Genomic DNA, 16,815 nt, shown 5'->3' on the forward strand with positions numbered 1-16,815 from the left:
ATTAACCTTGCCGCTGGCATTTGATCGAAAGTGCAATAAACACACACCTTTGTCTACGTAAATCACACTAATATCTATGTTTAAAGGCATAATAATTAGTGTCAGTAGACACATTATTAAATAATATTTCATGTAACATATTTAAATTAACTGTAGAATTATTAGTGTAGGAATGGTGGCCCAATTCCATTTACATTTAGATTTAATGTTTATTTTGACTACATTTCAACTGCACACAATCTGTCAAAGTGTTGTATGCAGTGTGTTATGTGGTGGGGAGATGCTCAAAATTCCATTGGCTAACGTTTGGTGACATAGGTGGACATGCTTGTGGGAGATGTACTCTTTTGGAGCTGCTGGAAATTACAAGGAAGGCCGTTATGGCCAGTGGACAGAGGGATCATTCCATTTTCAGCAGTAAACCAAGTGAAAGAGTTCAAATGGTTCAAATGGCTCTGAGCACTATAGGACTTAACTGCTGAGGTCATCAGTCCCCTAGAACTTAGAACTACGTAAACCAAACTAACCTAAGGACATCACACACATCCATGCCCGAGGCAGGATTCAAACCTGTGACTGTAGCGGTCGCGCGGTTCCGGACTGTATCGCCTAGAACCGCTCGGCCACTCCGGCCGGCTAGTGAAAGAGTCGTAACTTCGGAAACACTATATTTCCTCAGGGCCTAGTGAGCAGACTAATTGGCTAATGTTAACAACTGAATTTGGTATATCTGTCGCCTGTTACGAACTAGGAAAAGTCACCCATGTGGCTGCCTGGCAAGTAGTTTCAAAAGTTTTCATAGTTAAGAACAACAAATCTTTTACATTAATTATTGAGTAAACTGTTAGCCAAACAAATGAAACAAAGAGGAATGTGTATCTGCAAATAATCTATTTTCTGCAAATGATGATGCTTTATGCATAAGAGTCACCCTGTGCACACAAAATTAAAATCAACTTATTGACACGGATAAGGAGCAAATTAAAACACACAGTTTTAGCAACATTTAGAGAAGCAAAATTCTTTACCATTATCTCTGAGAAAACCAACAATGTTTCTCATGTTAACAATGAGGAGCATGTAAAGACCACCAAAATAGACCACAGGGAAGAGTGTGTGGCACGAACAGTAATTTGCATATTTTAATTCAGCTCTTTTGTGCCCTATTACTTTTATTAGCTGGACATATATTTTACAACAGGTCTGTAGAAGTTCATCTAAAAAACAAACAACTGGTATGAAATGTTGCCACAACTAACCACTGCCCCATTTCAGAATATAAGTTTGATGACTGGAAGCTGAATTTAAGTAAAAGTTCTAGCAGATTTCATGGTAACTTTCGAAATATTGCTTGCTCATTCTTGGGAATACTGAACACATTCACGCAGTTTGGACTGTGAGTTCCCTTTAACTCCTTAGAGCGCACTGTCAAGACACTGAATAAACAGGCTGGTGTTTGTAGCTTACATATTTTATTTTCTCTACATATGGTCTGTATGCCTTGATCAGTAAACAAAGGCTGGAGTAGCTGGTGCAAGCTACTTTAGGATGTAATAAATATTTGTACATCTCCTGAAGAAAGTCTTTAGTGGTGAATCACTCCATCTGAAGTTCCTTGTGCATGATGAATGCATCCCTAACACAACGGAAAATACCTCACCCATTTACTTGTCTTTTCTATTGCTAGCACCATTCAATCTTTTGACCAACGTTGTTGTATGGGAGCGAAAGCTCGGTGGATTCAGGTTACCTTATCAATAAGGTTGATGTTACGGATATGAAAGTAGCTAGGATGATTGCAGGTACTAGTAGATGGGAACAATGGCAGGAGGGTGTCCACAATGAGGAAATCAGAGAAAAACTGGGAATGAATTCTATAGATGTAGCAGTCAGGGCGAACAGGCTTAGATGGTGGGGTCATGTTACACGCATGGGAGAAGCAAGATTACCCAAGAGACTCATGGGTTCAGCAGTAGAGGGTAGGAGGAGTCGGGGCAGACCAAGGAGAAGGTACCTGGATTCGGTTAAGAATGATTTTGAAGTAATAGGTTTAACATCAGAAGAGGCACCAATGTTAGCACTGAATAGGGGATCATGGAGGAATTTTATAAGGGGGCTATGCTCCAGACTGAACGCTGAAAGGCATAATCAGTCTTAAAAGATGATGATGATTCTATTGCTAGCATTGTCCGACATTAGTGTATCAAAGTTATACATGAACTCCAACATAGAATTGTAGGCCTTTAATACAAGATGACTGAGTGAAGATGGTTATGCTCCACCTTACTCTTTGCAGCTTAATATAGACTTTCTGCTGAAAGAAGTAATATCATGTTCAGTTATATTATACTTCCACTTTTAAACAGTTACTTAAATTGTTGCTTGCACTCACACAAATTCTCTCTTCCAAGCTCATTTTCCTCCTCAGGTTCGGGCTTTCTGCCTCCCCCCCCCCCCCCTCCCCCTTCTTTCCCTACACAAAATAAGATAAGGTTGATTTCATAACTTTGAGACCATCTTAAAACTGTAGAGGCACAAAGGTTGCAGCCACAATACACTCCATTAAAAAGAAGACACTAGACCAATTACTGAAGTAAAACCACCATACAGTCAGCTTTTATATTATGACTTAATTTGACTAAAACAGAAAGGTGTATTTAGTTTTTAGAATATCCTTAATGTCAAGTTATTGAAAATATATAACCTATTACATCTGACAATTCACTTCCAAACACATCAAATAATCCCTTGCTATAGTGGATCAAGTGTCCAATGGATTATTTTTCTTTCTTTCTTTTCGTTGCACCTTTTTCTTTGATGTACCCATCTTTTCTTCTAGTTCAGTTATTGTTGATACCTGTTAAAATAATTTTAGAGAATTTAATACAGATTAATACTATATCAGGTAACAAAAAGAGTACTGCGATTCATTTTTGCATTTTGGAACACTAAATATTTATCAGCAGAATCATGGGTACTAACAAATCACTTATATGTTGTCTGAAGAGGGTAGCACATTTCTGTTCCTCTTAAACCTACAGTAGGTTTACACAATGTAAGCTCCTTAATAACACCAGTTATCAATCATAATATAACACAGACACCAAAACACACTCCACTGGCGAAGAATTATTAGTTACTGTTGGTGTTTTACTGAATATAATGAAATTAAATTTCACAGGTATGGACACAATTTGTCTAAAAGAGAGTGTTAAAGATTCCTTACACAGCTAAAGAAAACAGCCACAGTTTTCTCTGTACAGTAGGCTACACAGGTGAAGACACTTATCTCCCTTGAGCACAAGTTCTGTTAATATAACAAACTTTAAAAAAAGAACAGTGAAGTCAAAAACTAATTATTTGCACTCTGTCCCAACAACTGCAGCAGTCACCAACCATACAAATTAATTCTATGAAGATGCTCTGTTGGCCATCAGATGTCACAGCAGACATTCTAATATTTGATCTTCCTTGTTGACCACCACCAACCATTTTATTAAAACCTTTCTCAAATTATTAGCACACTTCATTATGAGTGTGTAGAATACTGAATCAGACCCATATATTCTTAAAATTTTACTCCAAATTGCTATGCACTTTAACTGTTTTGTTCAAAAGTTTATTTCCTTATAATTCAGTCTTTAAACTCTTGATACAATGCACCTACTACCAACATCATAAGTGTGTGTCTAAGAAATCACACTCACTGGGCAATTCAGAACAAAAGGTGACAAGTCCCAACAGCAACTGTTTCGTGTAACTTTGAGGAGTACTTCATGGCATGAAGAGCACAGCGTGCAGCCAACTGCAGGTGGTAGCTCATGTCTGTACCAATGATGTATGTCACTCTGGATCAGAAGAGATACCCTCTGGTTACAAGCGGTTATCAGCAGTGGTAGAGACTACCAACCGGTCTTGCTTGTAAGATGAAAGTAGAGTTCACCATTTAGATTTTAGAGCATAGACAACAAGACCGACTCCAACCCTCTGGTACAGAACCGAGTGAAGGGTCTAAGTAAGAGGTTCAGATGGTTCTGCAAGGGTGTAAGCTGCAATTCCTCAACTTGCACCACAGGGTGACGGGGTTTCGGGTTCCGCCAAATAGGTCAGGAGTCCATAACACACAGGAGGTGCCTACATGGGTAGCGGGCACTATGTGGCATGGACTGGGTGTTTTTTTTTTTTTAGGTTAGAGGGTCTCAAGAAAGCACAGAAAGGGCTTCAGTCTCAAAGAATGCATGTCAAACACACACAGAGAAAATGCAGATCTGGGAACCATTGGTATAACAGTTGTAAATTGTCATAGCTGTGTTGGGAAGTACAAGAGCTTCAAGTGCCAATAGAAAAACACTGAAAGCTGACCAAGGCTGGAGATAAGTTCAGCCGAAATTTTAGCAATCTAGCAGCGTTCAGAAAGGAGAGGCTAAATACCGTTGGCAGTGATATGTTTGTTGCTGTTAGAAGTAGTTTACCTTGCAACTAAATTGAAGTAGATAGTTCTTGTGAGTCAGTATGGGTAGTGGTCATTCTTCACAACTGGAATAAAATAACCCATCTTCAAGGTCAGATGATACAACTGCTGAAAGGTTCAAAAGAAAACTTTAGTCTAACTTCAAATACGTATCCAACTCATACAATTATAGTTGATGAAGACTTATACTTACTCTCAATATTTTGGCAAAACTACACATTTAAATCCAAAGGCATGCATCAAATGTCATCAGAAATTGTGTTAAACGCATTCTCCAAAAATTATTTTGAGCAATTAGCTCATGAGCCCACTCCAATAGTAAACAGTTGTGAAAAAAATACTATCTCCTAGGAACATATAATCCTGAGCTAATAACAAGCAACAAAATGGATACAGAGAATAGTAAACACAGGATTGTTGTTGCAAGACTGAATTCCAAACTCCCAAATCCTCCAAAAATTAATGAAAAATATATCTATTCAAAAAAGAAGGTAAAAGTGCACTTCAAGCCTTCCTGTTAGACAATCTCCACTCATTCCAAATGAACAATGTACGTGCAGCCAGATACGGCAGAGCTGATCCCCCTTGGTACACAACAGAGGCTTGAAATTTAGTACACATTTCAATATGATGGTTGGTTTGTGGGGTCGAAGAGACCAGACTGCAAAAGTCATCAGTCCCTTTTTCCACAAATATGAAACACCCACAAGGAAGAAAAACAAGCAACGGAGATGACAAGGAACGACAGAGAACAAGAAAGACACAGACAAAGACAAGAAAAGAGGAATTAAAAGCACACAGAGTTTTACAGTGTTTGGCTGACCAAGAAAACAAAAAAAGGAAAAGCCAACCACTAAGAGATACACTAAAATCCCCAATCAGAAACCGTAGGCCAAAGGCCACACTCAACACACAAAAGAAACAAACTCTCAGATTGAGTGATAAAAGCCCCCTGCTCGAAGAAAACTCAAAACTAAGCCTGCCATTGCAGTGTCATCTGTTAAAAGTGCATGGAGCATATGAGGCAGTGCAACTGTCTGCCTGAGCGCAGCTAAAAGAGGACAGTAGAACAACATGTGGGCCACTGTCAATGCCGATCCACAGCAACATAAAGGTGGGTTCTCGCGGCGCAATAAATGACCGTGCGTCAACCAGGTGTGGCCAATGCGTAGCCAGCAAAGAACAACATGAGTCCTTGCGAGAGGCTTGCATGGAGGAGTGCCACACACACCTGTACTCTCCTTGATGACCCGAAGTTTATTGGTGAAGGCAGGGTGCGCCATTCATCACCCCAGGTACCAAGGACTTTCTGCCACAAGACTGACAGGAGATCACATTCCAAAAGGCCAGTCTCAGGGCCGGTTCACTGATTGCCTGTTTGGCCAGCCTGTCAATACGTTCATTACCCAGGATGCCGACATAACCCGGGGAACACACAAAAACCATGAAGTGGTCGAAATAGGCAAGTGTATGGATAGCCATCACCAGATCAGAGTGAGGAAAACACTGGTCGATAGCTCGTAAACCACTCAAGGAGTCACTACAGATGACGAAGGACTCACATAAGCAGGAGCAGATATACTCTAGGACGCAAGAGACGGCTACCAGCTCTGCAGTGAAAACACTGCAGCCATCCAGCAACAAGCATTGTTTAAATCGATCCCCGAGAGTAAAAACATAACGAATTCAACCAGCAACGATCAAACTGTCGGTATAGACTATGGCAGAGCCGTGAAACGCAACAAGGATTGAAAGAAAGCGTTGGCGGAGATCTTCAGGAGGACTGACTCTTTCAGGCCTTGTGCCAAATCCGGCTGAAGGCCTGGGCGGGGAACACACCACGGGGGAATACATATATGGGCCCAGAAAAGAGGTGGGAGAGAGAAAAACTCAAACCCAGAGAGCAGAGACCGGACACAAACCGTAATTTTACACCCTGACCGGGGCTGCCGTTCTGGAAGATGGATGACCAAGTTGGAGGACAGGAGACAGTAATCTGGATGCCTGGGCAAGCCACAAACATGTGCAGCATAAGCGGCCAGTAGTCGTTGGTGCAGGATCTGCAATGGATGGACACCAGCCTCCACAAGTAGGCTGTTTACAGGGTTTGTGCAGAAAGCTCCAGTTGTGAGTCAGATCCCGCAGTGAAGTATGGGGTCAAGTAACCGAAACGCGGAAGACGTTGCCGAACCATAAGCCAGGCTCCCATAATCGAGATGGGACTGATAGGTGAGCTTGTCCAGAGTGTTTATTTCCATTATTCCCCACTCCTTATGGAGAACAGGGCAGTCAGGCAAGCAGGGGGAGTGGTGCTTCCCACAACTGAAACAAGTGGGAGGAGGCACACATGGAGCACCTGTGTGCAGAGGACGACTGCAATCCCTGCTTGTGGTGCTGGAGGTACAGCGAGATGGCATGTGGCCAAACCGCCAGCACTTTAAGCACGGCATAGGAGGGGGGACGTATGGTTTCACGTCACAACAGTAAACTGTCACCTTGACCTTTTCATGTAACGAGTCACTCTCAGAAGCCAAGATGAAGGCACCGGTAGCAACCCTGTTTTCTTGGGGACCCCTATGCACACGTCGGACGAAGTGGACACCCCAACACTCTAAGTTTGTGTGTAGCTCCTCACATTCGACTGCAAAAGGAGGTTGTAATGGAAAATAATACCCTGGACCATGTTAAGGCTTTTATGGGGCATAATCGAGACAAGGATGTCACCCAGCTGTCATAGGCTGCAGCTTGTCAACAGGCGATCAACGCCCGCGACTGGGCTGGGGAAGCCGTTTGGATCAAAATCGACCCGCTGCGCATTTTGGACAATGCCGCCACTTCCCCAAACCTATCTTCAAGATGGTCGACAAAAAACTGGGCATCATCAGTCCTGCTGCAAACTAGGTACTGACTGGTCGCCCTACGGTCACCCTAAGGTGTGGCCAGGGAGTGGAACGATCGGCAATCATAGGCTGCAGCATCAAAACCATTCCTTACATGCTCTGAGACAGCTGGGGCCAAGCGACCACCAGCTTGATTCAATTACCTGTTTCATTGCGGGTCATCCAGCCTGATACCACCCACTCTCACCAGGGGCTCTCCCCACGGGCACCACCCAGCCTCAGCAAGGGCCCCCTGGCTGGATGGCCATTGCAGGGAGTCCTGGTGCCCCAGAAAGGTTGGGCACCTACTCTTTGGCATATGCGGGGGTCTCAGCTCTGGCATCGGGAGTGTAATCCTGTGTTGTCAGGACTGGCTACCACACTGGATTTCAGGTGCCAAAATGGTCCAGAACTATCATGGGTATGAAGGATGGGACGGCACAGGAGACGAGAAGTATGCAATCCATAAGATGTTGGGTGCAAAGCCCGCTACACGACAATAAGTAGCATGCAAAATCTTGGTGCACAATAGACGCAGACCACCGAGTCAACCACGGCATCCTGATGACGATGCACTCCGCTGGCATACAAGGCCGGCTCAACACAGCGCATTGCACTAGGTCGCTGGGGAAGTGGCCTCAGCATTGCCGGACCCTGTGACACAGACCGAGGTGAATGAAGCACTGTAGTGGAAATGAATAAATCATTTGGAGTGCTCACGCCGAGCTTTAATACGGCACCACCTGACACCCACCCACTACATTTTGTGTCTATACGCCACATTTGGCATCTGATACAACAACAATAGAGTCTGTACTGGCCAAAAATTGTTGCCAGAGCTTTGATAAATTGCAAGTAACTGTGTGTCACTGCTAGGAGAAGCAAAGAAAATAATTTCAAGAGGCTGTGTTTTATTCCCAAAGCCACTGTCTACAATACAGAAACTACTTACTAAGGAATATCACAGCCACAGAAAAATAGGAGCACTTATATATTCAACATGCTTCTGGGTGGTGGCAGGACTGTTTTACGAAGGGTACTTCCCCGTATATCTTGTACCTAATGGAGCACATAGTGAATTATCACTCAAACTGAAATTTAAGTATACCTAGTAACATCAAGTACTTATTTAGAAGAGTGCTGAAATTTCTTTTGCTACGAACATGATTAAGTTTGTGCACATAGTTCATACACAACTTGACAAAATAGAGGAATTACTGTGTGGTGATCACTTTCACATGCTAAAAGCAGACAGACAGGTGGGGGTAATCAGCCAAACCAATGGGAACTTATTGGCCAAAGTAGTGCTCATGAACGCCACAGGATGTGAAACTTCTATGTTTACACCCTCAGCAACATCCAGTCTGCACACAATAGAAGTAAGAGAAACATTCTGTGGGCTTAATTGTCACCAATCAGCCAAACATATGACAAAAATAAGCAAAAGAAAACTGAAAAAGCTTACAGAGACATAGAACCAGCAGAAAGATTTCTAACAACAATAATCCACAATCATGTGAAACAACCACGGAAGAAGAACAGATAAGTTGAGGTCACCATGATTATTCCACCCTATTGTCTTTCTGTAATAACCACAGCATCTGCAGCTTAAAAGGTATCATATGCCTTTTGTGTGTCAATGCAATTTACAGAGATTATAAAACTGATTCACATTTTGTGAATCCAGATTGACATCAGCTGTTTGTGACAGATGAAAATTTCTGTCAGACCGGGACTGTAACGCAGATTTCCCACTTATTTGGAACTGTTGCCTTAACCACTTCAGCTAGCCAAGCATGCCTCCAAGACCAATCCAAACTTCCATACATCATGGAGTTCACAATCCTTCCACTCTGACATTTCATGATTTCCGCACAGGGAGAGAGAAATAATTTATTGTAATTTTAGCCATAGCATTATTCATGGTTACAATTTTAGTATCACATATCGATACCGTCTCACCGTTGGCCAATAGCAGTGATGGATCCAGTGGACCCAACGGTGCACTCCCATTGAGCCACAACTCTAGCAGCTCTGGACTATGAGTGCCCTCTGCTGCCACAATACACGACAGATGATAGCAGCGACACGGCCACTCATGCTTCGAGCCACTTCACTATAGGACACTATGCTAATGTCACACAGCCTAGGCTCCCACTGACACTTTGAGCCTCTTTGCTATGACACCAGTGTTTGTGCCTCGTGCAGTGAGCCTCTTTGTTGTTGCTGTTTTAATAGCTGGACTTATTTCTTGATGCATTACTTCTAAAGAGTCTTCATACATTTGGAAAAGTACAAGTTAAGCAATCTCCTGTTTGTTGTGCTAACTTGTTTGCTAATCAATTCTACTCTTGTCTAGCTTTTATGACAGCTGCCACACCTCTCTGTAGCTCGCTTCTCCTTACCACTGAGTACGAAGTCTTACACAACAAACCTGGCAACAAGTCATCATCCCTAATGTGGGGCTATCACCCTGCTGCTTCTTTCTGTTCTGTCATTTTTGATTGATTTTTTGCTGTTTTTTCGTCTTCTGGGTACCCAGGATTTGCCTTGCTTGTGCTCTTTATGTTCTACTTCCCGCAGTTGCTATTTTTGAATCCTTTTCTGCTGTCTGCTATTTCTACCTTCCGCTCTTTGCACTAGTGTGTTGCTTACTTATTATGGCTGCCAAGCCACTCTCACCTACTGTGTCACCTGCATATGATCTAAGTCAGTTTATTCAGTTTCCGAGTCAACAAATGGTGCAACTGCTTGAAATGATGAATTGCTGCATGATGGTGCAGATGACTTCATGCAAGACACTGGGTCTCTTCAAATTTTTGAGATTGCCATTTGCCAGTGCTTCTGCAGCCACCACATTTCAGCAGTTTCTGAAGCAGCTCACTGCAAAAGTTCCTTTGTCATCAAATTATTTAGAGGACACTGTCGTCTTAGGTCACACATTAGCAAATCTTCATACTCTCAAGTGTTGTCTGAAGCTGGTCTCAAATGTAACGAAGACAAGTGTGTGTGTTTTCAGACAGAACTTGAGCACTTAGGACATGTCAGTAATAGACAGGATGTTCACCCACTAAAATCACATTTGCTTGCTATCCGTGACCTTCCACCCCCATGCAATATGCAGGAGCTGCAGTCTGTGTTAGGGAAGCCCACATACCGCACCTGATTTAATCCTACAGCCACTCACATCATGGCACCCTTGCATCACTTGTGCAGGAAGAATGTTCCTCTTCTTTGGTCTTAAGTGCAAGTCTCCTTGCCAGAAGCTGAAAGATGCTCTGCTTAGTGATCAATGTCTTGTTCATTTTGAGCCAGCTAAACCTGTCATCTTGCCTGTGGGTGCTTTCTCTTATAGCGTCTGTGCAGTTTTGTTGCATAAATTTGGTTCTGTTGACAGGCCGATGGCCTTTGATTCGAAGTTGCTGAACAAACTCAATGTAAGTATTTACAAATTGGAAATGAGACTCATTCCATTGTCTACGGTGTCACTAAATTTCACAGCATTTATTTTATTTTACTTTTTTTTGGCAAAAGTTTTACTTGGTGACTGACCGTAAACTTCTACAATCACTGTTCGGCCCTGCTCAGTCAGCCCAAACTCTCTCAGCATAGAAGCTACAACAATGGGCTCTTCTTTTGTCATATTATCAATATGAGACTGTATCATCCCATTTCTAAGCAAGCCAGTGCAGATGCTATTTCTTGCCTCCCTGTTGTTCCAGGTTCAACATTCGAACCGCACACGCGTGCACCTTCACTTGGCTGCCTCAATGTCATTGCCTGGCCTGCACACATGCCCTCAGTGCAGCCAAGCTACGCTGTCATATATGCGCCATCGCCACAGTTCGTCCCACATCATTTTCGAGGTGTCGGCTGTCACAGTGTCCCCAATGCACGGCTCATTGTCACCTGCTCCACATGTCACTAACAGTTGACATTGCAGCAGCCACAAGTTAAGTACAAATGTCAGTTGCATTATGGATCTCTTATTGCTAGAAATCAGCCACGGTCAATCAGTTTACACTATTCTTCTACTCACTCAATGAGAAAATCATTGACACAATGGAATCAAAATTTGACGATCTAAAGTTTAAAATTAGTGATAGTATTAAGTCTGAAGTTGGGGATTTAAAAGCCAAACTTTTTGATAAAATAGATGAAGTAATAAAGGTGAATAATTCTTGCGAGAAAATTGGAGAAGGTAATCTGGAGGAGGATAAATCAGACAGTGAGAAGCTTGAAGTCATAATGGGGATGCAGAACTTGAAATTAGTGAAAAAATAGAAGTCTGAAGAATTAGGTAACTCTGAGGACAATGTAACTGAATTTGATAACAGTATTGAGGGTGGTGTTAAAGTTACAAAAAGTTGTTCAGAAATGGAAGAGGTAGGAGATTGAAGATGGGAATAGGGGTCCATGTGTATGTATAATTGAGAGAGAGAGAGATTGGGATGGAAACGGATACTGGTTTAATGGAGAAAACTGATGACAAACCAAGAGAGAAATATCTGACTAGAAGGAATATATGCCATGTTTGTCGTAGTGAGAAAAGTAGTGTACATTGTGTGTTATTTCAAAATTGTAGGCCAGATGCTAGCACTGTGCCTGATACTAAAGTTATTGATGGTAATCCAGCAGATTGTGGTGGTGGTCTTTGAGTTCTACAAATTTACCAGTACAAATGGGTGTACTATTTGGGGAATGTTGTGCTAATATTGAATGAACATATGAAATGGTAAATAATTATTGTGCTGGAAGTGTTATTACTTTGTTTAACAGTAATTTTGGGTGTTTGTTACAGTAAGAGAGAGAGAGAGAGAGAGAGAGAGAGAGAGAGAGAGAGAGTGTGAGTGTGGGTGTGTGGGCATGCGTGCGTGTGCGTGTGTGTGCGCAAGAATGACAATAATTTTATTTGTATGAGGAATTATATGAGGGCATATGAAGGAAGCTTTTGTGGGGAAATATACTCTTCCTTAGTACAGTAAGGAAAGTTGCACCCAAAGTTGAGGCAGGTGTGTGTGTGTGTGTGTGTGTGTGTGTGTGTGTGTGTGTGTGTGTGTGGGGGGGGGGGGGGGGGTGCTGATTGTGAGCTGGGCAGAATTCAAAAAGGTGTAAAAATATGTGTAATTTGAAAAAAGTGATGATTATGATTAGAAATTATATCTAATGAACTGGTACCGAGAGTGTTCACTGGGTAAACCAGCATACAATTTGCCTATTTAAATAAAATGTTTATAGATTGTGAAGTCTGTAGCTGCAGTTTGATTCTGCGACTGATTCATAAGGAATTTGCATTTATATGGATTTTGCCTGTGCATTCTGTTCTTGCTACAAGATCTCTCACTTGTGAACTGATGCAGTGGATGCATGGTAACCAGGGAGGCTTTCAGAAGCTTGATCACTGGGAAGCTGTGTGGTTACAGTTCCAGGCACTTGTTGATTTGGGTCATTTGTTTGACATTTGTCAGGATGTGGCTTGGCTGACGCGTAGTGCAATACACTGTTGGCTGTAGCTCACTGCAAGAGAGGCTGTCAACTGATGCACAGACGGAGCTGGAACTCAAGAAGGATGGTTGGTTGGTTGGTTGGTAGTGAAGGGACCAAACAGCAAGGTCATCAGTCTCATGATCTAGGATGGCAGAAATCAAGGGAGGAACAACATTAACAGTACAGTCCAGTCAAGGGGAAGGGCTAACACACAAACAAAGAGGAGAAAGGGATGTCAGGGAAGCAGGAAGAGGAAAGAACAAAAAGGGGTGGGTGGAAACATGGAGAGTACAGGTGCCCCATAAACGCTACGCATTTTGGAGCACCAGCACTGCCACCAACCCATCCTGACACCCATACATTACCATACCATTATCACAATACAATGGGGATGCCACCACGGGAAGAAGACCCAAGAAAAGGGGAAACAAAACAGAACAGACCACACAAAATGTAGGAAAAAGGCAGGGAGAACATGGCCAGTGTAGAGGTAAGGTCAAGGCCTCCATAACCAATGCCTGTGCTCAGTGAGGCAATCAAATTCCAGAGGAAACTTCAAGAACTTACACCTGGGAGGACAAACCACTTACACATATGAGTACAGACATAACCATGCCAGGGTAGTCGGCAAACACCTGAGAGAAAAAAGGTGGAAGAGCATATTTAGCATGAAGGGCCAAAAGGTGGGGGCAGTCCAGTGAAAGATGGATCACTCTGAGCGGAACCCTGCAATTACAAAAAAATGGCGGAGGGGGTCATTGTGGAGTAAAAACCCATGGGTCAACCTAGTATGGCCCCACACATGCCACCAAGCCGCATCAAGGGTCATCTGGCACAGCAGCCATTGCCAGGAGTTCTGATGCTGTGGAATAACAAGCAGCAACTCCAAGGCATACATGGGAAGGCAACAACTCAGGTATCAGAAGTGTGATCCCTGTGTTGTCAGGAGGCTCAGCCAGATGCATACATAACAGCCCCACCACACGGACTGACTACACGTGCTGGTGACCTAGAGGGGAGGGAAATGACAGAAGGAAGGGGGAGAGGAATCCATGCCATAGACACTAGGGAGCGAGTTCTTCCACAAATAGCTCACGCTACAGAGAGAAAATTTAAAAGTGAACGTCAAATCCCAAAGGGGGGACCGAAACTGCCAAAAACGCCACAGAGAAAGCATGGGGAACAAAATTCCAAGTAACTTAGGAAACCTGGTGGGTAGCCTGGTAAGAACACCTAGAGAGGGGGGGGGGGTAGAGGGGGGAGGAGTGATGGAGAGGCACAGGGAAGGAAATGCAGCCTGGGGAAGGAAGAATGAATACCGTCTGCCATCGTAGGATGATGGTTAAAAACACAGAGAGCACGTCTCCATGCGCGAACTGCATCGCGGCATGCCTCAGTCCACCAAGGGACTGGGACACAATGTGATAAAGAGGACGTGGGAGGAATGAAACGTTCTGCAGCAGTAAGGATAACGTTGGTGTGAGAGTCCACCTGGTCATCATAACTGGCGAAATCTCGTTCTTCGGAGGTTGCCAGGGAGGAGTAAAGCTGCCAGTCAGCCTTAGTAAGCTGTCATTTGGGTGGGCATGTGGATGTGGTAGGAGTCAGCAAATGGATAGCACACGGGAAATGGTTGCTCGAGTAGGAGTCGGAAAGAACGGACCACTCAAGACGATAGACAAGCTGGGCAGTGCAAACAGATAGGTCCAAATGGGAAAAGGTGTGTGAGGAGTCTGAAAGGAAAGTGAGGTGCTCCAGTGTTAAGGCAGAAGAGGCCAAGTTGCTTAAGAAGGTCAGCCAAGATGGCACCTCTCTGACAGGTCCTGGCAGAAACCCAAAGAGGATGGTGCGCTTTGAAGTCACCGAGTGGCAAAAATGGGTGAGGTAGCTGCCCAACAAGCTGAAGGAAGTCTGCCCTGGTGACATTGAATGAAGGAGGTACATAAATGGTACAGAGGGAAAAAGTCAGGCGGGGAATGGAAAGGAGAACTGCAACAGCTTGAAGACAGGCAGTCAGGGAGATGGGTTGACTATGAATATCATCCAGTATGACTAACATGACGCCCCCATGAGATGGAATGCCAACCTCACGTGGACGGTCAAAACGAATCGGTAAGTAATGTGAAAGCTCAAAGCGGTCATGAGGGTACAATTTCGTTTCAAGACGGCAGAGTAAAAGGGGATGCTGCAATGCTAAAAGCAGCCATAAAGGCTGCTAACGTTCCATTGGAGGACAATCATGAGGAGGAAGAGATGCAGGAGTGTCAACTCGGCAGCCGCTGAGTGACAGCCTGTGTAGAGTCGCTACTACAGGGCACAGAAGCAGGAGGATCCCGCTGCCTGGGGTCCACAGAAGCATCAGTTTGCTTCTTCAGTTGGTCTGTGGAGTCCAATGCTGAAAAACGGCTGGTGAGACAAAGGCCAGCCAGGCTAAGGTACCACATGCTGACACTGTCTAACAGGATCTTCAAGTTGGCGAAGGGGAAGACCATTTGCCTTTGGTAGACTTCTTTGAGCCTTTATGGTTATAGGAAGATTCAGATGATGTTTGACTGGAGGGATGGAGGAAGTCTTCACGGGAGTACTCCTCCTGTCCTTTCCTGCCTACTGGTTGTGTAGCTGGTGGCTTTGCCTGCTGAGGCGAGAGTTTGACAGTTTGTTGGACAGCAGGACAGGGGATGGTGATGCTACCTTGACACTGGGTGATTTCACACTTCCGAGCTGAATTTGAGGTTGCATGTCTGCGTGGCCATGTCCTTCATGCAGCAAGGGGTAACAAGAACAGAGCTATAGGTGCCAGACGGGAGAACACAGGATTTGCAATTAGCCAGTAACTCACGAGCTACTGGGTAAGGCACTTTTTCCATTACCCAAATCTCTTTGACAACCCGTTCATCAAGATACATGGGACAATCCCAAGAGGAGGCGACATGGCTGCCATTGCAGTTGATACAGCAGGGAGGAGGCGGCAGACAATCGCCCTCATGTGCATCCCTACCACAGGTTACACACTTGGCTGGGTGTCAACAAGACGTTCTAGTGTGGTTGAAACAATGACACTGGTAGAAGCGCATCTGGTTCAGAAAGTATGGCCAGACTGTGATAATTTCATAGCCTGCTTTTATCTTGGATGGAAGCACCAGCCTATCAAAGGTGAGAAAGAGTGTGGGTGGGCACTAAGGAGGAATCTACCTTTTTCATTACATGATGGATGGCAACAACACCCTGATCAGAGAGGTAAGATTGGATTTCAGCGTTTCCGATCGAGGAAGGCAGGGTGATAGCGGGAAGAGCTCAAAACCTCCACAAAATGGTGGCCAAAGATGTTGGAGATACTACTAGGGTCCACAATAACACCCATCTGCTACTGTGAGGCTGGAAATGATGGAATGGATCTGGGTCCCAGGGAGCCATCGGCAGTTGGCTCACATGACAGAGGAAGGGGTGGAACTGTTAAAAGAACTAGTAAATCAACTCCAGCTACCTTTGGTGCTATCCCGAAGAACACGATGACACTGTGCACGTAACTGTTTATAACAAATGCATTTTGCCATTGTAGGGTAATGGTTGAAAACATGGAGAGCAAGTCACCGCACACAAATGGCATTGCAGCACGACTCAGCCCACCAGGGAACTGGGACACAGTTCGGTAAAAAGGAAGTGCTAGGAATGTAACACTATGCAGTGGTAAGGATAACATTTGTAAAATATTCTACCTGGTCATCAGAACTGGAGAAATGTGGTTCACTGAAGATCACCAGGGAGCAGTACAGCCTCCAGGTGGCCTTAGAAAGCTACCATTTGTGTGTACACATAGGAGGGGTAGAAGTCAGCAAAAGGATAGCACATGGGAAATGGTCGGTCGAGTGTCAGAGAACGAACCAGTCGAGATGGACAACCTGGGCAGTGCAGAAGGAGAGGTCCAAAAGGGAATAGGTGCATGTGGAGTCTGAATGGAACATGGGTTCTCCAGTTTAA

General features: G+C 44.0%; 1 protein-coding gene across 1 annotated transcript in view; it reads right to left on the minus strand.

The window, feature by feature from the left end:
• Nucleotides 1–2,589: 2,589 nt before the first annotated feature.
• Nucleotides 2,590–16,815, minus strand: part of LOC124721948 (centromere protein S-like) — a 60,044-nt gene continuing 45,818 nt past the window's right edge. The window contains exon 4 of the mRNA XM_047247111.1: nucleotides 2,590–2,857. Within this exon, the coding sequence (XP_047103067.1) occupies nucleotides 2,762–2,857 (96 nt within the window). The 3' untranslated portion in view covers nucleotides 2,590–2,761. The remainder of the gene's footprint in view (nucleotides 2,858–16,815) is intronic.

The sequence above is a fragment of the Schistocerca piceifrons genome, chromosome X (assembly GCF_021461385.2).
Source record: "Schistocerca piceifrons isolate TAMUIC-IGC-003096 chromosome X, iqSchPice1.1, whole genome shotgun sequence".
Classification (NCBI taxonomy): domain Eukaryota; kingdom Metazoa; phylum Arthropoda; class Insecta; order Orthoptera; family Acrididae; genus Schistocerca; species Schistocerca piceifrons.